Source organism: Sinocyclocheilus grahami, unplaced genomic scaffold, assembly GCF_001515645.1.
Source record: "Sinocyclocheilus grahami isolate Dianchi unplaced genomic scaffold, SAMN03320097.WGS_v1.1 scaffold23.1, whole genome shotgun sequence".
NCBI lineage: Eukaryota > Metazoa > Chordata > Actinopteri > Cypriniformes > Cyprinidae > Sinocyclocheilus > Sinocyclocheilus grahami.
Window position 1 is genome coordinate 805112 of NW_015505202.1, and position 26334 is coordinate 831445.

A 26334-nucleotide genomic window follows, 5' to 3' on the forward strand; every position below is an offset into this window, starting at 1 on the left:
CTCCAGCCTGTCACTCACAGCAGCACTCCAGTCTATTAGCATGTGAGTGAGCTTGTAGAAAGATCAGTAGTTGGTGTGACTAGCTACTTGCAAGGGTGAGAAGGAACACCAACTAATGAGCAGTAGCCGAAGATAACGTAAAATAAACAAAACCCAGCATAAAAGCCCAGAATCCCTTTTTTTGTTTCCCCTTCATTTTGGCCACCTTTCATCTCATTGAGTGTTGTGTACGCCGATGTTGACTGCGCCTACAGGCCTCGCTTGTCAAAATAGTATTACCGTGGTTTTATAGCTCATTAAAACACCCTGTTTCGTGGGAAACCAATCTTGGCTTTTAACTGTGGGTTAAGGTGATATCCTTTTCACCAGTGCCTTGAAAATGCTCTCTATAGGTCAAATGAGACGTAAAGCTCTGAAATGTGCACTTTGTTCCACGAGTCGAACCCGAAAAAGTTCATTCGCATCCCTCTCTCCAAACCCCCGGCAAATATCACACCTCGGATGCATAAACATGCCTGAGCTCCACACATCAAGCCACGCAGGGGGCCTGGCCGGCTATAGAGCTGCACTGTGACACCAATCAGGAATGATGGCAGCCCCTTTTGTCATGCTAACAGGAATTGCCTCTTCTCTTATTCAAATGCTCTCCTTCTCTCCCTTCATCCCTCTCTCCTTTTCTCCTTCCTCATGGGCCATGTAAATCCATACTTAGAGAGTTTGAAAAAGAGGGCGAGCGAACGAGAGAGGGAGTGAGAACTCCCTGTCCCCAGAACCGTTGATCGGTGGGCCTCTCTCCTGGGGGTCAGCGTGGCTCTCGCAGCGTCGAGCTGTTTCCATGCCCAACCGAGCGCATTTCATATTCAAATGCTCCAATCAGGCCTGTGACCTGCAGGGGGCTTTTTTTACAGCCCGGGCCTTGGGTCAGTGGGTCAGGATGGTGATTTAATAGCCAGGGCGATGGGAGAAAAAAGGGAAAGGAGTGATTTAGTGACTGAATGAGTCATAAAAAAAGCATTTTTCTGAAGTTGTCTTGTAAATGCGAGTAGCTTGCATCAGTTTGGCGCATTTCTCTCTTCACCTGACTAAGGCACCTGTTTGCGCCATTAAAATCGCTGAGGACGTGTCAAGAGTGACAAAGGTTTCAGGTCCTTCTGTGGTGTGGTGTGTTATGGGGCAATCTTACCTGAGCATCTTGTTATTCATGTCTCAACAGGTGTGTTCGCTGCAAATTACATAGAGCTGGTATATATGTGAAAGCTTGTTGTCATGTACTAATTATTCTGGAGACTGTCTTGACTGCATGTGAACGCTGAATAAAATTTGATGTTAAGTTGCCATTATTTAGTACATGTCTGATATATGGTGGTTTGCCCTCTGGCGTACACCGTGGATACCTATAGAAGCTAATGATACAGCAGTTATAGCTTTAACACAGTACTGAAATATACCAGAATGAATTTCACTACACACAGAAACATGTTTACCCAAAAATACCTGCAAAGTGAATGAATCAGAAACAGAACAGAAAGTTCATAGTCAAGCAATCAGAAGGTATTTGTTTGGTATTATTTAATTTTTTAATTATAATAATCATAATTATTTTTAAATAATTCAAACTAAGTTTTTTCCTTCAAAATAAAAAAAAAGAAAAAATTGAATGAATTGGAAACAAAAAGAAATTGTATAGTCAAGAAACAGAAGGTATGTGGTTGCATTACATATTTTAACCATTATAATTAATAATTATTATAATTATAATTTTAAGTAATTCAAACAATGTTTTTTCTTTCAAATTATTATTAAAATAATTAAGTAAAATAATTACATTTTACAGAAGTTTGTACTAGTATTATTTTATATTATTCTTCATAAAAATATATAATTCTTCAGAAACGGAGCAAAAATGTTTATAGTCAAGAAATCAGAAGGTTTTTGTTTTTTTATTATTTCATTTTTAATTATTGTAATTATTTTTAATTCAAAATTAATCAGAATAATGAAAAAAATTATATAATTAAAAATTCCTGAATTATGTGCTAGTATTATTATCATTATTTTTAATTTGAACTATTTGTATTTTTCTTTCAAAATGAAAACGATAATTGTGAAAAGATTAAAATAAGTAAAATAATTAAATGTTCCTAAAGTATGAGATATTGGAATCCAGCACTACATGTTTAGCAAGTTTCTCTAGGTTTTCTATAATCTTCTCTAGACTGTCCTAAATATAATCTAATATGTGAAGGGCTGATGGTGATGGGTATTTAGCCGTCTCTTGATTGGGAGTCGTTAGTATTTAGCTTAAGTCCGTTGAGATGTAAAAGAGGCCTGTGTGTGAGAGCTGCGCTGCCCGCAGAAGCTCAGTAGCAGCCACCTCAGTGACTGACAGGTGGGTCAAAGTTGGGGATTTAAGGTAGCTCGGGGATTTGTGTGAGGCCCAATTGCCAGCCCCTTCTTTTACCCTGACACAGTGAAGTTTTCAATGCATGATGATGTGTGTGAGAGGAAGGGAATTAAAGAGAGAGAGAGACTGTGCTTAAAGTTGTGTGTGTGCATGGGTGAGTTTTAGCACAACCTTCAATGAGCACAGCTGTGTCGGTGCCTGGATGTGTTGTTCTCTCAGCCCGTGGAGAGAAAGAGCTCCTGCAGGTCTGCCGACTAATGCCATCCTGTCTCTCTCTCGTTCTCTGGTTTATAGCAACAAGCAGTTGCGTGACCTAGAATATGGCTGATAATAAAGCGATAATTCCCGTTCTCTTCATCTCTACAAAATGATGTGCATCGATTCTAGACAAACATAATAACAAACATTTTATGTCACATTTTCTTTGACCTTGCATTGTTTTGTCTATGGCTTTTGAGGATGAAGGTATACCTAATTTGTCTAGCTTCTATCAACAGATAAATATGTGCCAAAATACAGAAATACAGTTTGATTGGATGGAACCTTGACATCAACAACAAAAGATATATGGCAAGTGTTTTATAAACCTATTTATTTTGCTATCTATGATTATTATTTGCACTTACATTATTGTCATTTTTTTTTCTATGACCCCTTTTTGAGTTCCAACCCACCAGTTGCACAACAGGTACAGGTTTGTCACCGCTCATGTAAAATTGCTCTTAATAATTACTAGATGGACTTTCTTTAAAATCCTTTAGTACTCCACAAGCAGCATATTGAGGATTTAATGCAGTTTGACAGAGCTCAAGGGATTTGTGCTCTAGACCCTCAAAGGCTTCCCGAGTGTCATAACCCTTTGTGTAGAGCCTTTTAATGGAAAGGACTGCATTGCAAGGCAGGGGAATCACTGAACACTCAGGGGAGGAGAGCCTGATTTTCATTGACTCTAAGCTGAAAACAACCATACAAATATTATTTTCTTAATCAAAGAACCGTATTTTACTATTAAGATCATAAATACACTTCTTTCTACCTGAAATGATGATTAGAGCTTTTGGTTTTTAAGTATTATTTTGTAATAGTCAAGTTTTAAAGCTCATATTTGATAAACAACAACAGAATTTGCTAAATCTAAATTGCAAACCATACAAACACAAGATATAAAAAAATGAAAGACAGTAGCACTTTACAATAAGGTCTTAATAATGTATCACTAAATGTTTAAATTCACTTTAATTAAGATTAATAAATACTTTAGAAGTATCTTACATTGTTAGTTCATGTTAACTAATGAAATCTTTTTTGTAAAGTGTTAGTGGTGAAAATGGTTACATATATTTCAATTATTTGTTGCTTGGAGAAATTCTGCTAAATGAAGCAAATTAAATATATTTAAAATGTATACATCATAAATTATATTTAAACATACACTACCATTCAAAATCTTGGGTTTATTTTGGTTTCCGAAAGTCTCATAGGCTTACAGAGGCTTCATATATATGACTAAATTGGCAGAAACAGTAAAATTGTTAAATATTATTAGTCTTCAGTGTCACATGATCCTTCAGAAATAATTATAATATATTGATTTGCTGCCCAAGAAACATTTGTTATTATTTTCAAAACTGAAACCTGTTGTGCTGCTTAATATTTTTGTGGAAACCATGATACATTTCCTTCAGGATTCTTTGAAGTATAGAAAATTAAAAAGAACAACATTTATTTGAAATACTCTTTACTGACTTTACTGTAACTTTTGATCAATTGAATGTGTCCTTTCTGAATGAACGTATTAACTTCTTTTGTACTGACCCCAAACTTGTGAAAGGTAGTGTAAGATCCAATTATAGCTATGGGTAATTAATCTCTGTCTAAATTTTATTATACTGTGTTATATTAATAATGTGCCCTGAAAAAAAAATGTTTTAAGGTCAGACTGCAAACACTTCTCTTCAAAATGTTCCCATACCACTAGCTCAGTGTAATCCTGTGATCCGTCAAATAGAACTTTTTAGCCCTGTTACATGCTAGACCTCCCACGCAATAATAAAAAGTTTTCTCATTGTGTGGATTTCTCCAGAAAGCCCGTAAAGTCTGAGAAAATCGATCCAAACAAGCCTTAATTCTGTCATTAGGTGAGAGAGAGTCGCTCTGTGATTGGCTGCCCATCTGCTCTATATTCAGAGGTGCTGGATGAGGCAGAGGGCCCGCCGGGAAAATGGTGTTGTAATCAGGAGCCAGCTGTGCTGCCTGATCAGGTATGAAGTCAGCTTCCACCTTCCTCAAAATCCTTCCTCATCTTCCTCTTGACTCATTCATGTGGAGCCTGTTCTCATGTACTATTACACTATATGACCGCGGGCTGTTGATAGCTGGAGAAATGAGGCTGTGAGAGAGTGTATGTGTGGGGTTTGGGGGACTATGAGATGTTAGTGCTAGTAAGTTGGGTGGGAGTACTTTTTTGTTCCCACATTTGATTGTTCAGGTTGGTTGAACTAAATTTTTGAACTCATAAAATTCAGATCCCCTTTGGGGGCTATTTACATATATTTCAATCCCCCCTCCTACAGTCTCCCCAGCTTCTGTCTGTTCCCTCTGAATGTGAAAAAAGAGGGCAGAGCAACCAGGCCTGTCTGGTCTTTAAGATGTCACTGTGGTGTGAAATATAGGCGAACAAGCAGGGCTTTGAAACTCAAACTGAAACCACCCTCCAACCCCCCCCCACACACACACACTTACCTTCTGTTTCTCACTCATACACGTACTTGCACACAGAGACGACAGACCACCCCTCTCTCTTCATGCTGCCTAGTTGGTGAGCGCTCTGCCCTCTGAGACAGATCCATCTCTGGGGTCGTGTGTATGTTCGTGTGAGCATGTGTGACCGTGAGTTTGTGCGTTCAGTAGGCTGGTGGGGTACAGGCACCAGACGCAGATGTTTGGGACAGGACTGGCAAGGATGCACCTGTAGTCACTCCATCATGTGCCAAAGACTCTGGCATCTCTTAAAGTATTGGTCAAAACAGGTCATTTGGCATTTTATCTTAAAGAGATAGTTCATCCAAAAAAAACAAAAAAACTTTTTGTTCAAAATCTGTATGGCTTACTTTTTTTGTGGAACACAAAAGAAGATATTTAGCAAAATGTCTCAGTGTTTTTTCTTTGTCCATATAATGTCTGTTGGACCTTTATTTTATTGGGAAAAAATTGTAAATAATTTTGGGGTAGGTCCTCATTTGAGTGAGATGTGTTTTGTTGTTGTTGGTAATGCCAATGCTTAATTCGAAATATGCTTCTTATGGACGTTTGGAAACTAACTCACTGTTAATTTTACATAACACAAACACATGTCTCCTTGGATTGATTTATCAAGGGGCGTGAAATAGTTTAATTGTGTCAAATGAACACACTCGCGCCCCTGCATTGTGGATTAATTTTCTGACGAAGTCTCCGAGGGCCAGGTCTTAAAATTCCGCATTGGGCCGGTGCCCGGCAGCCCGCTGGAGAGATAAAGAGAACACATATGTAGTCAGGCTCAGTCACGCTCCAGTTGAGCCATCACAGCACAGAGAGTTACAGCTGGCATGATGGGAACACTTGTTTGTTTAGGGTTGTTTTTCTGCCGAGTGCCATGGTCTGGTTGGATGGCACTTGTTTTGTATGCTCCATCTGTGTATGTGTGTGTATGTGTTTGGTAAGTATCAGGAGGCTGGTGAGGGTGGTAGTTGGGGGGGGGTTGGCATTTAGTCAAACAGTGTTCCTGGCCCCCAGTATCACCCCCCCTCCCCCCAGCTCAGCCGTGTTCGCTCACCAGCGCGCAGGCAGAATGCAGCGTCAGGAGCCTAAGCACTGAGCTCCCATTGTGTATGCTAAGCAAAGCGGAATGGCCGGGTGACAAAAGAGGGAGGAGTGGGGCTCAGGGAATACAAAGCCCGGGGGAGGGAAGGGATGGTGTGGGGGGGGGTTAGAGGGGGCGTTCTGCCGCTGAGGGCTAAATAGACCCACTCAGCCCCCCAAACCCCATCCATAACCCCTATCCCCACCTCCGAAAAACACCCCTCTTTCCCATCCCAACCCCTCTGGAGAAATTGGTGCCCACTATACAGGCAGAGCTTTAAACTTAATGAGTCAAGTTTGAGATGAATTTTGCACAGTAAAATGTGGTAATGCAAGAAGTCTGAAATGCATCAAAGGATTTTTGAAGGACTGACATTTGAAGCAGTGTTGGTTTTGTATATAGATTTGTTTAAAAATTATTGCAACTTTGTAACTCACAATATGACTTCTGTACATCACAATTACTACTTTATATCTTACTGTCTGTCTTTTTATATATTTATATATTGCTGTTTCTTGTTATTGTGATTTTATTTCTTGCAATTGCAAATACATAATACTGTTCAAAAGTTTGGGGTCAGTAAGACTTATTTAAGAGAGAAAAATGAATTAATTAAAACTTTTACTCGGCAAGGAGGATACATTAAAATTAATCAAACTTGTCAGTAAAAATGTATAATATAACAAAAGATTTCTCTTCCAAACAAATGCAAATAAATTCATCAAAGAATCCTGATTTTTCTTTTAGTTTGGTTTCCACAAAAAGCAGCACAACTTTTTTGAACACTGATAATAATAAGAAATGTTTCTTGCAAATCACCATATTAGAATGATTTCTGAAGGATCATGTGACACTGATGACTGGAGTAATGATACTGACAATTCAGCTTTGCAATCACAGGAATAAATTACATTTTAAAATATATTACAATAGAAAACAGCGATTTTAAATTGTAATAATATTTCACAATATTTCTATTTTTACTGAGCAAAAGACTTCTTTCCAAAAATAAAAAAACAACTTCAAACTTAATATTTCACAGCAACTTAATTTCTCATGAGCGTAATTTTATATCTCATAATTATGACTATTTTGCATGCTTGCATCTCATAAATGTTGCCATTACTCTAGTATACACAATTGTATTTTATTTTGTCAGGCAGTGTTGTGTGTTAACTGTGGTTACTGTCTTAAAGTTCAAAATAGTTGTATGCCAAATTTCCAGCAGGACCTGTAACAAATAAAATTTTATTCTGCTATTTTCAAATATGGTTTCATTGAGAATAACAGCTTATTTGACTTGATATTGCTTGGCTTGGGGATTCTGGGACCCCAAGCATTCCTAAGTCACTATACCAGTTGGGTCGTCCATTGAGCAGCTCTGGGTGCCTTTCTCAATGATGATGTTCAAGTTAACATCCAAATGGCTTGTAGTCATGGAGAGCTCTGATTCTGCCCTGTGGGCTGGAAGTTCACAAAGCCAGGGGCTGGTCTTTGATGAACCCTCTTCCTCGTTCTGTCCTTCCTCTGCCCTCTCAGATGCAAGGTATCTTCAGCACATCAAAGAGAGGATCCATACAGAGTCCACTTGATGCTATTACTCCCAAAACACACAACCCCGCAACCCCCACCTCTCCTTACGCACACATACACCGGCCAGCGCATACACTTTACATTTGAAAAAAAAAGAATCACCCGTCCCATCTGTTTGGCTATCTACTGGTCTCCTTGCCCTCTGTTTGTTCTGGTGCCGTAGGAAGTGGCTCACTGGGTGACTTTCCCCATCTTTTGTGATGTGAAATGAAAGGGGAGGTTTGAATTTGCTGCTGTAAGACCCTCGGGGCAGCAATTCGGGTGCCCAAGACGACGTATGACAGAGATAAAGATGCCACCACCCAAAGGTGTGTATGTGTGCTGGGCCAGAGGTGAGGATGAATGTCGCTTGTCAGCCTAGCGTTCTCCCGGCAGGCCTGACCCGTGGAGTCATTATCCCTCCAGATAAATCACCTCGCAATCAGTGTGTCTGAAGCCCCCTACTCTCCAGATGATTCCCCTGCTGATTGGTCTAACTGGACTCCTGTCTGAGGAACAATTACCCTGCATTGTTTTCTTTATGGCACATAGATTGAGCTGTTGTTAGCATTCGCTTGCAGGGTGGAGGCAGTGTGTGTGAGGCCGGGATGTGCTCTGAGGTCGCTCTCTCTTCGTTTGATAAGAATAACAGGAAAAGCACAGGCGAGCTTTCATTCTAATGATTTTGAATGAGCCCTTGAAATGGCAAACTATGATTTCTTGAACAGGAAATTGTAGCCAATTTGGTCGAGGTTATGGCCAGATTCATCAATGCCGCAACTGGAGAGTGAAATGATCAAGAAATAGTTGGAACGTTGTTAGTGAGATTATTTGGAGTTGACACTAGAAGAGGGCACTACTTTGACACTACTTGCAAATGAGCTTTTATAAGCCTGAGTTCCAGTGGTCAAGCCTTTATTTGTATTGCTGTTTACCACTACCTAAGCACAAGAAGACATTTTCAATGACATTTATGAGCATAGTTCTCCATGTTGGGTTTCTCTTCTATTTTGGTAAACTGGATGAATTTTGATCCCAGTATTCATGATAGACTGACAACAGTATTGAGGTTCTCCTACATCTTACAAAACATTGCTTCTGAGATATACTGTGCTGTTGTAGATGTGAAGAAGTAGGGTTATATTAAAACAAATATCAGTCCTCTCAAAGTCCTTCTTAAGAAACAGTGCATTTATTTATGTATTTATTTATTTTCAATTTACTTAATGGCTCTCCTGAATTTTCAAGAAAACATGCAGAGTTGTAATAGGCATAGACATTGAGAGACTGTTTAAGTTAGTGGCTAACAAGTGTAGGGTTTTCAGTATCAGATTTGTAAACTGTTACCTCTAATCCTAAAAAAATGTCTTCTCCACTTATGTCTGGGGAAAGCCTGAAGAGCCAATAGGATTGTAGGTGGATGAGCATTTATATGTATATGGAATCCAAAAGTCTTAGATGACCCTGAAGGATTCCAGTATTCAAAATCAAATTTAAACATAGAATAAACTGAATATTTCAGACAAACTGAAGAAAAAATTATATTATGACATAACGCATATAAAATAAAAGATTCTGCAATATTTCTAGGTCACTAGTTAAATAAGTCACTTTGTAACATGTTATGTTACTCTTTATACAGACGGTCAGATGTTCTTGTTTCCACTGAAGCTCAAGATGCTCACGAGATTTTACATTTAATGTGTGCCAAAAAACAAAGAAGTTTTCAATTCATTATCATTTTTCACCCAAATTTAAAAGCATTTTCACTACTGGTCTCAGACATGTGAACCTATATATAGTAATATATACGTATATGTACTTTTCAAAACAGCCTCCAGTAACTTAGTTTCATATTCAATCAACACTTAAAACCGAGTCTTGTAATTCTGCTGAAATTTAATTATCTGCATATTTCTTGCAAGTATATACGCCACAGGACAGGGTGTTTCCACAAAAGGAACAAACAGCGAAGAACTGCTTCAATGAAAGAGGGTCCATGCATTATTATAAGGATTATGTATACTTTATGAATCTTTGTAGCTCTTCCGTCTTTCATATGCTCATGAAAGTGGGTGGAAAGGTCTCTCTCTGTGTGTGTGTGTGTGTATGTGTGTGTGTGTGTTTGTATGTTGGGGGGGGGGAGAAACCTGTGGCCACTGTGAAGCTGTGGAGACAAAAGGAGATCCACGTGAGACTCAGGCACATGCAGGCTTGGCTTACCTGCTCTACCTCCTCCATGAACTTTTGGCCCTCAGAGCACAACCTGCAGCCTCTTGCCACTGTAGGCCACACCCTGTCTCCCTCGCTTCCTCTCGCCCCCTCCGTTTCTCCTCTTCAGTCTCTCTCTTCTGACCCCTCTATTCTCCTTCTGCATTCACCCCTTCATTTCCCAGCCACTTCTCTTTCCCTCGGCTTCTCTCTCACCGTCCTCTCTGTTGCGTGTTTCTTTGTTGGTCTGTCCCTCTGTCCACTTCCCTCACTATTCTTCCTCCTCAGAGTCAGTGAACCTCACACTCTCTCTCTTTTGTAATCCTCAGTTCCCCAGCTTACGGCCATCCTTAACTGTTGCGTTCGCCCCGCACTGGACTAACCTGATTTTCAGGTCTTGTTCATGGGCAATATCAACTGTAAATGTGCTAGAGAGAGAGAGAGAGAGATGAAGATGTTGTGTTGGGTTTGGGCTCCTAGGTGGGGCTAAAATGCCACACAGCTGAGCAAACCTGGGCCGCCACAACAACAACTTGTGTTTTCTTTTTTAATCCACACTTTCTCTCAGCTGTCTGTTTGAGAAAGGAGTAGGAGGAGGAATGTACCAGACCCATTGTGGGAAAATAATAGACCCTGAATGCTGATGGTTTTCTCTTTTTGATAGTCTTCACCTAGAATACATGAGGCAGGGCGCAGACATGACAAACACAGAGCTTCTGCATCTGGTTCACATGAAAGGCCTGTATACGCCTGATGTAAACACGCCATCAATAAAAGGCCAGATTGACATCATTCTGCTTTGAAGTATTGTACAGTTAGTTGGGAAGTTTAGGATCACCATCCATTCACGAGAGGTTTATTGATTTTGTAGATTAATACCTTTCATTTTTTTTCTTAAATATAGCAAAGGATTTTGAAAATATTTCAAAACTTGTCCATCTATCTATCTATCTATCTATCTATCTATCTATCTATCTATCTATCTATCTATCTATCTATCTATCTATCTATCTATCTATCTATCTATCGTCTATTTGTCTGTGTCAATTTTCCAATACCAATTCCAAAATTGCTTTATTGACATGACTGTAAAAAATACAATATTGCCAAAGCTTGGAATATATGTGGAAAAATATAGCAATAGCAATGAAAAGATCAAAATAATAGAAGAAAGCATTAAGACAATTGAAACTTAAATAAACAGTGTAACAAATTAGAATGTGTGCACTTTTGATACCTTAGTGTTGAAACACAGTGTCTTTCTGTCTATCTATCTATCTATCGTCTATTTGTCTGTCTGTCAATTTTCCAATACCAATTCCAAAATTGCTTTATTGACATGACTGTAAAAAATACAATATTGCCAAAGCTTGGAATATATGTGGAAAAATATAGCAATAGCAATGAAAAGATCAAAATAATAGAAGAAAGCATTAAGACAATTGAAACTTAAATAAACAGTGTAACAAATTAGAATGTGTGCACATTTGATACCACAGTGTTTAAACACAGTGTCTGTCTGTCTATCTATCTATCTATCTATCTATCTATCTATCTATCTATCTATCTATCTATCTATCTATCTATCTATCTATCTATCTATCTATCTATCTATCTATCTATCTCTTGTTTGTCTCTCTCTGTCTATCTCTCGTCTGTCTGTTTACCTGTATATCTGCTTGTCTACCTGTCTATAATCAGCCAAAAATAGGAACAAGATCACCATTAACATTCAAGCTAAATGCAATAGAGAGAGAGTTAAACTGGGTTTAGTCAGGTTTTTTTTCATTCATGGTATACATTACGTCATTTAACAGAACAAACATAGTACAAACAGGATGATTTCCACAAAATGTATCCTGTGAATCTGCAGTTTTGTGTTTGGACGCTCTAAGGCTAACTCTCTGTTTGGGTGTGGGTCATTTCCTGATCTTTCTGCAGGTGGAGGCCTGACAGACGTGCCAGTCCTGCTGCCAATTGTCCTCCGCCTCAGCCTGCAGACATGGCTTAATACCAGGCCCGGATGGGCTAATCGGGAGCACCAGAAAAATTCCCGGTGGGCCGGTACTGTCATGCCACTGCTATGGGGTTGAAATATGGATGCCGGTATTTAAGGCATCAAAGAAGCATCCCGTATGAAAGTTATAACACAGTTTGTCCCGTATTCGCAGGCATACGCCATATGACCACCAGACCATATGAATAACAAATTCTCAATTGATAATTAATCATTAATTTTGCGCAAAATATTGTTTTATTTGTGAACGTAGCCGATTGATGAAGGCTTTAAGACCAAATGGACTCGTGCTTAAAAATAAAAAAAAAATTTAACTTCTAGCGCATTCTTAAACTTGGACCTCATTTTATTAAAGTATAAATCCAAACGCCAGAAGCAGCCCACACTCAGCCCACAAGTTTTCTTTAATTGAAAAATATGCATTTTCGTTCATTCATAGGCTATATGGTTGCAATAAACAAATGTGATTATTTCTGAGAACTTTTTAACTGCAGCGGACTCGTGCTTAAAAATAAAAATAAAATTTAACTTCTAGCGCATTCTTAAACTTGGACCTCATTTTATTAAAGTATAAATCCAAACGCCAGAAGCAGCCCACACTCAGCCCACAAGTTTTCTTTAATTGAAAAATATGCATTTTCATTCATTCATAGGCTATATGGTTGCAATAATAGCCATTTTATTTCAAAAAATGTAAGTGCATAGACGTTTCATAGACATACAGTTGTTATGCTTTCAAATTTCTTGCCATTTGTATTCAGCCCACAAGTTTTCTTTAATTGAAAAATATGCATTTTCGTTCATTCATAGGCTATATGGTTGCAATAAACAAATGTGATTATTTCTGAGAACTTTTTAACTGCAGGCAGACATTATGGTACAGTAGACCTACAAATATTTTGTTGGCGATATGCAAGCAAAAAATAATAGATTAAAAAATGTATAATAGAAAGTGCAAAGGCGGCGCTGAAGAGAACAGTGCGCTATTGCAGACTTATATACTGAAGTTTTAATTGCATTATTGTAATAGCTATGGTCAGTCGTGAACTAAAGTGGGCCGCTCTAAGGCATTCAACTCCAGGGCTGAAAATGACTCCCACTCCGGCCCTGCTTAATACTCACACACACACACAAACACACTCATGCAGACTTACACATGCATACTTATTTCAGCTTCATGTTTAAAATCACTCAATCATGCACCCGTGCCACAAACACAAATACTGTTGAAAGCATGCATGATTGTCAGCCTGTCAATCACATCATATGTCAACTACCTTCCATGATTCCCAGGCTGTCACACATGATCTCCCACAGACCTGTTTGTGCATTAAGAACATCAGACAAGAATGCAGATACACAAACGTAATATGTAGAGTTGGGTAACTATATTTAAACTCTTACTATCACTCTCTCTCTTACGCGTGCACACACACACACACACACACACACACACACACACACATTTCTATTACATAAAACACCTTACTAAGCCCCCTTTTTCCCAGTCATGTATGAAAGATGAATGAGAGCTTACATTTTCCTGTCAGAATCCTGATTTTAGAAATCGCTCTATCAACAAATCTCACCCTCCGCCCTCATACGTCACAGCACGTAATGAGCAGTGGGTGAGGAGAGCCTGTGTTATAATTCCATGTAACATACCTGTTCAGGGTGTTCTCACACTGAAAAAGACAAAGAGAGAGTACTAACAGCACTGAGTGTTTTTCCTCTAGCTTGTTTACCATAATAATATCTATATACCTAATAACATATGCATATGTATATACCAGTCAAAAGTGTAGAATAATTAAGACTTTTTCATATTTTTAAAATAATTCTCTTATTCTCACCAAGTCTGCATTTATTTGATCAAAAATAGTAATATTATTTTACTGTTTATTTTTACAGTGATATTTCATCATCATCATTATTATTGTTATTATTATTATTATATAATGTAATATTACAATTTTAAATGTTTTCTATTGAAATATATTTTAAAATGTAATGTATTCCTTTCTGTTTCAAATAAATGCTCTCTTGAACTTTCTATTCATCAAAGAATCCCGAAGAAACAGTTTCCACATAAATATTAAGCAGCAAAAATGTTTTTTAACATTGATAATAAGAACCATTATTACTACTTGAGCAGTGAGCACCAATGATAATTGATAATAACTGAGCACCAAATCAGCATATTGGAATGATTTATGTGACACTGAAGACTGAAGTAATGTTTGCTGAAAATTTAGCTTTACCATCACCGGAATAAATTAAAACATATATTTATATAAACAGTTATTTTGAATTCTAGTAATATTTCACAATATTACTTTTTTATTTTTGATCAAATAAATGCAGCCATGTTTCAAAAACATTAATATGTATATATTTTATTGTTATTTAAAAATTATCTGTATTTAAATATAAGAATTAAACAAACACAGAGATATACTGTAGTAATAATAATACTGCACTGTAAAATAAAAAAAATGGTGTATTTAATAATAATAATAATATTTTACAGAACCGTAAAAACAACAATGCTAATATATTTGCCCATACATGTTGAAACCTCCTGTGGTCCACCTTCAGCCACAACACATGTATCCTCATTTTTATAATAATTATTTTTGATTGAAGATGTTGTGATTCTTCAAATGGCACAGTATGGGGTGTAAACCCAATGTGAGTCAGTTAAATTTGTTTGCATTTGCTTCAAAACTAATTTCTGGATAAAACTGCACGTACGTGCATGCAGGTCTGCATGTTTGTTTTGGTGTGCATAGCTGCGGTACGAACAAAGTTATGTCTATAAGCAATAAGATTTGATTCCATGGGTGGGTAAGAGTGTGTGTATCTGTATTTTTGCCTGAGCATGCATCTGTGCGTGTGAGCATGCATGTGTGTGTTGTGTTTGAGTGTGTATGCATTTTGTGGCCTCTGGGTCTTCCTGTGAATTATTCTCATGAGGTAAACCCCAGTAAAGCTGTCCTAGTCCTCTCTAATTCCTCATTAGCTCACGGCAGGCTGTCTCAGGGGGATTTGTGCTGCCTGTGTGAGTGTGTGTTAGTTTGAGCCCATGCGGTCTGAACATGGAGAACCACAGGGCCTCTCTGTGGGAGACTGCTGTGAGCCAGGTGTGTGTCCGCTGGCAGGTGCTTGTGTGAGGGGGACGAAGTGTTTAAATTAGCTCATTGGGACAGTGTCGGCACAGTGGTGCGTTAACTAGATCACAGTTTTGGATGTTCTCCTCGGCTTATACACTGTCAGTGTATTATAACCTGTTTAAACTCTTCTCTGGGACGTTCTCATGGCGTTATCCCTCACAAAAAAAAAGCACTGTGGTACAGTCATGGTATTGGGTGCTCATACCGTAGTACTGAATGATAACCATATTTCTGTATCAGAGACATTTTTAGCACTTCTTTGTTTGTAAAGGACATTTGAAACAAAGCAGTTCCTCAGCAGTGTAAGTAATATTTTGTATGTATCTCGTAATGAATGTTGTACCATTGAAATCTTTGCTAAAGTGTTCTTTTAATATCTAATCACATAAATGTTTGACTTTCAGTGATTTACAGGTCTTATACCACCATGATGGCACAGTTACTGGTCCACCCCACTTTTATATTTAAATACACTGAGCTCAACAAAACAGGTGAGCCAGACGTGTATATTCAGTGTTCATTTGATATTACTCTGTTTGTCTTGAATGTAAAGGGTTTCTGTTCATGTTTGCTTTTGTTAGGGACACTGAGCCCCCCTCTTACCGGGATCATCTGTCTGCCTGGTGGACAAGCTGCGTCCTGCCCACTGCACCCAATTCACATAGAAATGTACTCAAATACGACAGGTACTTAAGTTAATTTTTGAACATGGAATTAATCTGCTAACCCAAAGGCCTTTAGAAAAAGGAAATTCAATGATAATTTTAAGCCTGACCTATAATACTATGTCTAAACCATAATAATGTTTTTTTATTTTATTTATTTATTGTGATGCTTACATTGAAAAATACACTGGGTGACACTTTAGTTTTAAGTCCCGTTAGTTAACGTTAGATAATGCATTAACTAACATTAACAATGAGCAATACTTTTTGCAGTATTTATACATTTTTGTCAGCATTAGTTAATAAAAATACAACTGTAATAATGCATTAATAAGTACTGAAATAATTAACATGAACTAAAATAGAGTTAGTTCATGTTAACTAATGTAGTTATCTAATGTTAATAAATTAAACTTTATTGTAAAGTGTTACGAAACGTAAATAATCATAGATGAAATTTTAAGTAATAGGCCTACAATTTAATGTGGGATACATAACAAAACATTTAGCTGAATTTTAGCGTTGGTTGTATTTAACCTAATATTGTATTTTTGTTTAAAACATTTCATTTTTGCAAAAAAGAGTTAATGATTAAACAATAAAAGGAATAACTAGGACCCCACTACAATTTAATGTGGGATACATAACAAAACATTTAGCTGAATTTTAGCGTTGGTTGTATTTAACCTAATATTGTATTTTTGTTTAAAACATTTCATTTTAGCAAAAAAGAGTTAATGATTAAACAATAAAAGGAATAACTAGGACCCCCTAGAGGGGTCTAATTGCAAATGGTTGCAAATGGTTACCATTAAAATATAGTTTTGGTGTTTTTGTTTACAACTATGAGTTTGAATCATTAAGCAAGATGATTTTCTCCATCAGTTCTGCTCTCTTTAGCGCCAAATAGTGGCGATGAGTGGAAACACATGATTTGAACTGAGCTCTTGACAGCACGAGAAGCTAAAATGTGTTTCTTTCTGCATCTAGATTTGTTTACACTTGATACCTTCCTCTGTAAAATCAGAGAAAATGGTTATTATAATTGAAGTGTTTTCATTTTTAATGGGTTTGATATTTACATGACACATTTGTACTCAAGCAGTTATAACTGGACACTCCTGCAATAATAGGGAAGTGCATTTACCGTAACAGAGGACTCATTCTTCCCTTAGTGGACCCAGTCAGTCCACATGAAGTGCTCATATAAATGTGTCTGTAAGGTGTGATTTTTTTTTTAAAACCATCTTTTCAGCTGTATTCTGTCTTTTTCTCAGTCTGTATTGTCAGATATCTGCCTGTTTGCTGATAATTGAGTAATTACCTGTATAAGATAGCACTCCTGCCGGGAAACACTGCTAATCTCACTGGCCTTCCCCGCAGAACAGTGTTTAGCTCAGTTAGAGGCTAAATGCTCAGTTTAGCTGCACAATTTAGTGTGTGCATGTGTGTTTGAATGGTCGCTCTCATTTCTGCCTGCATCAAATGAAGACAGACACAGGGAACAGTGTTTTGAACAATTTCCTTTTCTTAAAGGCTGTTTTGCGCGATGGCTTACAGATGATAAGATGATAATGGTGACAATTTAGGGAATCTTTTTTTCAGTGCTTTTCTCTGGAAGAGGCTAGAAATGCCATCAAAGTGGTTGTAAAGTCCAAGTAAATGTAGTAAACTCTCCTAGTGAAAACAATTTCACTCTCCTGAGTTCAAATGATTTATAGCTGATGATAAAGTTTGAGTTCTTTTAGATGTTTTTGGCAGTCATATAAACTGTGACTTGTAATTGACCATGACAATGTCATCACACACAAAAAAATTCTTAAAATTCATTATTATTTTCCTTTTTTTCCCCAAAAAACAAATATGTGAACATCCTTAAAACAAGATCAGCTAATTCAGAATTTATCTTTATTTAAAGATTATTTGTTTAAATTTATTTAAAATATTGTTTACTTATTCCAACTGCCAATTTGTGGTTAACCATTACCTAAATTTAGTTTTGATGCATATATGAATAGTAAATAAATCAAGATTTACCATCACAGGAATAAATTGCGTTTGAAAATATATTAAAATATAAAACAGTTATTTTAAATTGTCACAATATTACTGTTTTACTATTATAGTATATTACTGTATATTCATTAAACAAACAAATATACATATATATATATGTATAGGCGAAAGTAATTATTTATTCATTTTACCATTCTTTATTTTCACCTCTCCTCAAGAAGTCCCAAAATATCTACATCAAAATGTAGTGAGGTTAAATAAATACAAACACGGTTTTGCTTTCCTGGTAAATGTATACCGTTTTAAGGATGATTAGATATTTTTTGCTGAAAAATAAGACAAAAATACTGTTTAAGAAAGGTTTTATTCAGAGAAACTCTTTGCAAATCCCTGTGGGATTCTCTTTATTCCAGGGAGCCTCTTTTTTAACACACATTCACAATGTTTTATAAAGCGTGGACTTCCTATTTACATTTCTTAAGTTAATTATACTTTTTGCACAATAATCTTAACCCATTTGAGATACAAATGAAGACATCATTTATTCCCTTTATAAACATTTTTTCCTTGTGGGGACGCAAGTTTGTTTTTCAGAAAGTCTGTCCCCATAAGGACAGCAAAGCTTCCACACACACAAATCTATGCAGTCCTCTGGTATTTGTTCTATTTTTTTCTTCTCATGTCCAATTCCCTGCAGGTCCTGAAACAGGACTGAAACCAGAACAGGCCTGAATATTCAGTTGCGGATGCATTTTCATGCGATTGTCCAAAAGAAGGGCAAGAAGCTGTAAATGATATGCCATGAGGAGATCATATTAATATAACACACACACACACACACAAGCATACACACACAAGCAAACACACTCAAAATAATCTTCTAGTACTTCCATTGCATTCCCACAAGAGTCACACCCAGTCAGAACGGTAATGTGAGAACGTGTTTCACAGGGTCACTGCATGCAGGGAAAACACACTGATCGATATCTCCTCCACCAAACTCAGAGTGCTTGGTTCTTGAGTTTGATTCAGACCGATATGATTCTTCAAATGAATCTGAAGCACACAGTGCATGTCCCTGAGACCGACGGCCTCGGTTTGTCTCACGGCGGTTCGCCTGAGCGCTGGTACTCTGAAAGGGACAACAATATCCACTGATGTAATGTGAGAGATAGCGATCTTTTATGCGCTGCTTTATAACTTGTGGGCATAATGTGAGTTTGGGGGGCATGAGGGGGTGATGAAGCAGTGTCGCTGGAATCAGCAGTGTTGTGAGAGCTTCATACCTTTCAGCTTCATTAAACCAATTTCACGCCGAGGTGAGCTAAGAGAGGAAACTCTGAGTCTCTGCCGCCGTAACAATGGCGCATTGAAGGGATGAGGCGAAAGTAAATTAGGTACCACTTCACAGACGGCAAATTAAAATCTGAAAGTTGGATAGGAAAAGTTGAGGGGGAGATGATTATGTCTATATTGTGCTGCTCTCAATCTAAAAAAAACCCTACCCATCCTTTTAGCAACCACCTTTGCCCCCCACCCCCCAAGCCTCTCTGCTCAGAAGAAATAATGATCTATTTCTTGTGTGGTAATTGGTTTCTAAGATGCCCTTGCCAAAAAAAGCACAGATTTTGAATCGTGAAGCTACTCTTAGCCTTCCTTTCAGTCACGTAATTTGGTTCTTATCAGTGATATATGATATCCTGAGAGAATCGTATAAATTAAACATTAGTGTGGGTGCTTATTTTTGTAGCGTCATTTTCACATGTGATGTGTGATGGTGTGATGTCTGTCAGGGGCCTTCGTGTTAGAAACCGCTGAGTGTCACAATCTTCATGTCCTTTCATTTTAAGACACTGTCACTGAATTACAGAAGCCTGGCATATTAGCAAAAAACGATTTCATATCGATGGCCTGTCTGTGTGTGTATGCTGTGGTGTGTGTGCTGTGTGCCTTCTCTGAGGCAGTAGTAATGTGACCCTGCAAAGAATAAAGGAGGCACTGTAAACAGTGCGCAATCATTAGCGGTGTGAAATCAGACACTGACAGTAACAGGAAGAGCGCTGAGCACAGTTCTCTGAGTACTGAACACTGGGCTGGGTGTTGGTCAGTGAGACCTCAAAAAATAAACTTTCACAGTTTTTTTAAATGTGTTTTCGCATGTAGGTGAGAGTGGGGTAAGATGTGGCAGTAGGAAAGATACATTAATCTAATCTAGCAAGTTGTATATGTCTTTGTCACATGCATATAGAAAGACCACATGTCATATAGCTGCATGGAATTGAGAAAAGTAACAATGTTTTTTTTTTTGCATGTCAGAAATGTTCTACATGGAAGGTACAATTAGTTTTATGTAAAAAAGAAAAAGAATTCTATATATTGCAAAAAAAAAAGTTTTGTTTTGTTTTTCAGTACAAATATAAAAAAAATTGTAAATCAAGATATATTTACGAATGAAAAAAATAACGGGATATAAAGTCTTGTTTACTGATAAAAAATGATGAAAATGTCTAAATGAAATGACTTGAGGCTTAATTAAGGCTTAACTAGCAATAAGAAACTTTAACACTATTACATAATGTTGAAAATGTTTTCACTACACTACAGATATCTTTGTATAAAAATGCATTAGTACATTTTTTCAGATTTTATTCTTTAAAATTATTTTGATTTAAAATGTAAATGGTTCAAATAATTTACCTCTTGATATGACACAGATTATCCTAATGCAGGGTAAATTGTGCCACTGGTGTCTCTGGCCTTATGTTATAGCCACTTTCCTTGCAATTCTGTTAATATTAGGCATCATCAAATATAATTAGACATAATCATTATACATTTTATTTCACTTGCCTAGAGGTCAACTTAAGTATAAAGCGGCCCAGCTGACCCCACTCTCTAAATGTTAAACCTCTCTTTACGTATATAGCAGTTCAGTGTTGCTTTTATTTTTTTTGGCTTTAATGACTCCTCTACAGGAGCGTAATTGTTTTTATCAGTCTGTCTGTATTGTGAGATGCTCTCTGATGATCTGTCCTGCCTCTCAGGGCCTCACATACACTTTCACACCCTCACACAAAGCTCTAACAGCAGTTAGGCTTTACTGCCCCACAGCCCGCTGGCTTTACAAGGCAGACAGATCCCTCTCGCTGTAAACCCATCAGTCAGGAACAAAGAGGGCAGGTGCGAGCCTGCCTCGAGTGCTCACCTGCACCCAGTGGGGGGATGAAGCCCATTCAGCTATCCCAAGAGGACATGCACTCCTCTCTGCTCCTGAACTTCTCTGTTCCCCATCTGAAGGTCCTCACTTTTTTCTGTTATCTACATCTTATCTGCGAAGAAAACTGCTACCATACAAAGGGTCCTGAAGAAATGAGAGGGCTCAGGATTACAGTCTGAAGAAAAGGATAGACATGTGATTCATGCTGTTGTTTATAGAGATGACAGGTGGAACGACTCTAAATGCTCTCAAGCAACTTTGTTTTAATTTGAATGCATTTGTCAAACCCTTATTATAAGTAACATTCAAAGTATACTTTTCATTCGTCTATGTATTCCCTAGGAATCAAACTCATGACTTTGGTGTTGCTAGCAACATGAAGTTTAAAACACCTTTAGAGAGATACAATTGTATAAATATTGTATCATACAGTATATGATACATTTCTAAGGCCTTTAAATTATGAACATCATCAAAACTTCTGAAAAACCTGTTTTACACAATATTCTACATGCCTTCTGTCATCTGACTGATACTTGATTTATACTTATTTTAGCAAGTAAAAGTCCGTTTAGTAAAAACTTTCACCTTCGGGTCATGGTTCACATTTGTCTTTTTGCTTTGAAATAGTACATTAGGCTTTTGAGCAACGTTTATTTGTACACTTTCAATCAACATTGTATTGCATTGCATTACTAAAACTACAGAACTTTGATAATAAAACTATGCATTTAAATACCATCTTATAAGACATACAGTGGGGAAAAAGAGTATTTAGTCAGCCACCAATTGTGCAAGTTCTCCCACTTAAAAATATGAGAGAGGCCTGTAATTTTCATCATAGGTATACCTCAACTATGAGAGACAAAATGAGAAAAAAAATCCAGAAAATCCCATTGTAGGATTTTTAAAGAATTTATTTGCAAATTATGGTGGAAAATAAGTATTTGGTCAATAACAAAATTTCATCTCAATACTTTGTTATATACCCTTTGTTGGCAATGACAGAGGTCAAACGTTTTCTGTAAGTCTTCACAAGGTTGTCACACACTGTTGCTGGTATTTTGGCCCATTCCTCCAATGCGGTTTGAAGATGAGCTCACTCATTAAGAGGGATGAGAACACGTGTGCAACAGGAAGCAGTTGGTCAGTAAGGCTGACAGTTTGGTGAGCACGCAGAGAAGACACATGCAGGTTAACAGCAAGTCAAATTGAACTCAGACAGGTGGACAGCATGCAGTCACATATTAAGGGGAGCAGGCAGGAAGACAGACAGACAGACAGACATACCCAGGCAGGCGGGCAAGCCGGCAGACAGCGGGGGTAGGTGCCTGAGAGTCCACTCTGTTGCAGAATAACAGATGTGTGGTGAATCTTTAACTTTCCTCACTCCCCACTGTCACTGCATCTGTCTACAGCCTCTCTGGGTTATTGTAGCCCCCTCCTGTGTGAAAAAACCCAACAATAAAAACCGATCATTTCACTTATTGATTAGCCCATGGTGTCAGGGATGCTGATATTTAATGATTTGCAGGTCATGCCGTCTTTCTGCAGTTTAAAACGTTTATTAAGCTAAATGTTCAATTAAAAATCAGTGCGTATAAACCCAATCTATTATCAAATCTTTATTATTGTCGATTATCTGGTAAATCAGATAAGTTAGGCTGGATTTGTTTAATCAAAAATACAGTGAAACAGTAATATTGTGGAATATTATTACAATTTTAAATATTTTCTGTTTTAATATATTTTACTTAGTTTTCTGGCCATTACTCCAGTCTTCAGTGTCACATGATCCTTCAGAAATCATGATGATTTGGTGCTCAATAAACATTTCTTATCATTATCAGTGTTGAAAACAGTTGTGATGCTTAATATTTTTGTGGAAGCCGTGATACACTTTTTTTATATATATATATAGAAATCTTTGATGAATAGAAAGTTCAAAAGAACAGTGTTTGTTTGAAATAGAAATCTTTTGTAACATTATAAATGTCTTTATTGATCAGTTGTAATGACCGCTTACTGACCCCAAATATATATATATATCGAACTGTATTGGTTTTAAATTTAGAACATAAAATAGATTTTATGATTATCTCAATTTAAGCAATAGATAAAAAATCCATCACTTAATACTGTATGCCATTTCCTTATGATTATGATACAGACAGAGTTTGGACTCTCAGACTTATTAGTGTGCAGAAGTGATTCAGACATCCCCTGCTGAATGTGACCAAACTGAAACAGCATCACACCTCATTGTCTCACAGTCTACCCCTGATTTAAAATAACAGATATGTCACTGACATAATACTCAATAAGTAGTGTTTTATTGTCGTTTATGTGATCAGCCTAATCCCTTTAGACGTCACAGGGTAAATAGTACTGGGACTATCTCTCCCTTGCGCCCTCTTACTCCCCCCTTAGTGCCATGGTTTATTTTAATTGAAAATTAGCAAAACAAAACATGGGCAAGAGGCTCCCTGAATGGGGCCCCTTTCTCTGGGAGCTCCTGGGTCGTTGAATAATGCATATGGGAGAGAGTAAACAGCAGCAGCGGGCCTGGCCCTTGAACAATGGGCAGCTCTGAGTTCAGCCAGGGCGCCTGATTTTATTACTGACCTGTCAATCCTCCCCCCAGCCTGGGAAGCGTGGGACCGCGGCCAGGCAGCAGCTGCTGACCGGCCAGCGCTGACCTGTGCGCTTAGGCGAACTGGATTTCACCACACGCCCACCGGCCCGGCCCCGCATACCTCCACAGGTGGACCGCGGTTACGTGTATCCCAGCATGCCCAGTGTAGCCACGTGGACATGGATGCTTGGAAGTGTGGCTGGCCAAACAACAAAAGCAACAAGAAAAATACAGTTAGACCACAGTTAGTTATTTTTATGGGTGGTATTAAAAGAGAAGGATAAATCTGTACTAAATGCAAAAATTATTATTCAGTGTTTACATGAACATTTATATAAAATATAACTGACTAAATACTTACAGTGTACACTATTTAATTATTTACTAATGAATTCTGTACCTTATTCCATTCATTTTCAACTACAACTTGATTTTCCCCCCATTTTTTCATTATTTATATCTGTATTGTTTTATGAAACAGTAGAAAATATGGGTCATTTTTAAAAAATAGTTTGCAAACGAGTGTAAAACGTGGTACATTTTAAAAGAGAGGAGTTTATACACTTCTGTCTGTCCACCACTTTTTATTTCCCTACAGCCATTGAGATTCCACTCTTGCCTCTTGGCTTTGGCCCACTGTGGTTGCCATGGCAACCAGTAAATTGGTTAGCAGGATGAGTAATGATATAACGTGGTGGAAATGGAAGGTCCCAACAAAGAACTTATTACAGCTGCACCTTTTTATAAAATTCCATTGTTGTCAAGTGCTCCTGATATTAACCTGCCTCTGCCAGGGTTCCCTGGGCCTGAAACAGTGCGTGTGCATATTGTCAAGTCTCCAGAGAGAACAGAGAGTGAAAGAGAGAGAGAGAGAGCAATGGGAGGAGGGCAATATCTCTCTTTTCTCCACTCTCTCTCTTCTCATCACCTTAACAATTTCTGCGCTGTAGGACATGCAGAACACTTGTTAACTCACTTTCGGTTTACCTTTGGACTAACAATGCTGAGATCAACATAACTTTATCTTATATCCCGAAACAATTTACCACATTTCCACAAAAATATAAAGCAGCACAACTACTTTAAAATCAGCGTATTAGAATGGTTTCTGAAGGATCATGTGACACTGAGTAAGGCCATAGTACTCACTTGTGAAAATCCTTGTGAAGAATCCACACAAGCAACTTACAAAAAAAGCACTGAGAGAGAGGTAGATTAGGGGGAAGTGCTAGAGTTGGCAAAGGATGTTTGAGTGTTTGCTCTTGCTTTAACAACATCCTCTGCGCAGACACTCAGGCAGGCAGTGAGATGGGGTCAGAGATAGAAGACTGCAGTCAGCCTGGTCTGCTGCCTGACCCATTGTTTTACTTATCTCTGTCCTGGCCTATCTGCTGGGACAGGGGCTATTGAAGAGTGGACAGGGGGATGGATGACCACTCATAAGACAAAGACAAGTGCTCCTGCTTCATTCAGAAACTGCAGGAAATTACTGGCCCTAATTAGTAGATCAACCTATTGGTGTTGATGCTCAACTATCCAATTCCAGGTCGGATTGGTTTGGGATGTAGGCCTGCCTGTTGGAAGATATCAGGGGATCTAATTTAACTAATTAACTAACGCATTTCGATATTGAGCAATCTTTGGGCTTTTGATCTTCTGTTTGAAAAGAGAAGCCTGGTAAAAACATCTTGGAAAGTTTTAGTATGTGCAAGATTTGAGCTTGGAGCAGCTCATACTAGTAAAATCCAAGTACACGCTTAAAGAAAAACTTAGAACTGTTCACTGAAAGGTTTTTTGGGGAACCATGGTTCTTCTATGGTATTGTTGTGAAAACTCTCTTTTGGAACCTCTATTTTTAGGAATGTTTTTGCCATTGATGGTTCCATTGAGAACCTTTAACATCCATTGAACCTTTTCGTTAAACAAAATGTTCTTCACACTTTTTAAAAATACTGTTCACTGAAAAGTTCTTTGGGGAACACAGAAATAAAATTAAAGGTTAATTTTAAAATTTAAAGGTTAAAAATAAAGGTTCCAAAAGGGAGTTTTTGCAGCAATGCTATAGAATTTTTTTTTGGGGGGGTTCTCCAAAGAACATTCCAATGAACAGTTTCTTAAAAAGATTTTTTTTTTCTTAGTGTGAAAAACATTTTAATTATCTAAATAGCCTTTTTCCACTATAAAGTACCTTTTGTGGAATGGAAAGGTTCAGTCTTAAAAATAAATAAAGGTTATTTATTGACATTAATGATTCCTTGAAGTGGAATATTTATGGAATATTTAATATCCATGGACACTTTCCATTGCACAAAAGGTTCTTTATTATGGAAAAATATTTTTTAGATTATTAAAATGTTGTAGAAAAATGGTTATTTTAAGACAATGGAAGGTTGTTCCATGAATGTTAAAAGTTCTTCATGGAACCAGAGATGCCGATAAAGAACCTTTAATTTTAAGAGTAAACCTTTTTAAGAGTGTATGTTTTTTTGGATTGAAGAAGTTTGAAATTTGAGATTTTTTTCTGAACATAATCAGGGGATCAGATTTCCTTTATCAATCACTGTGATTTAGCAGGAAGGGGTT

At 37.5% G+C, this 26334-nt stretch overlaps 1 protein-coding gene across 3 annotated transcripts in view; it reads left to right on the forward strand.

The window, feature by feature from the left end:
- Nucleotides 1-26334, forward strand: part of LOC107560490 (uncharacterized) — a 50203-nt gene that overhangs the window by 15818 nt on the left and 8051 nt on the right. For all 3 annotated transcript variants that reach the window (XM_016244691.1, XM_016244700.1, XM_016244707.1), the window contains 2 exons: nucleotides 15623-15709; nucleotides 15800-15904. In XM_016244691.1, coding sequence (XP_016100177.1) covers nucleotides 15623-15709; nucleotides 15800-15904 — 192 coding nt within the window. The remainder of the gene's footprint in view (nucleotides 1-15622; nucleotides 15710-15799; nucleotides 15905-26334) is intronic.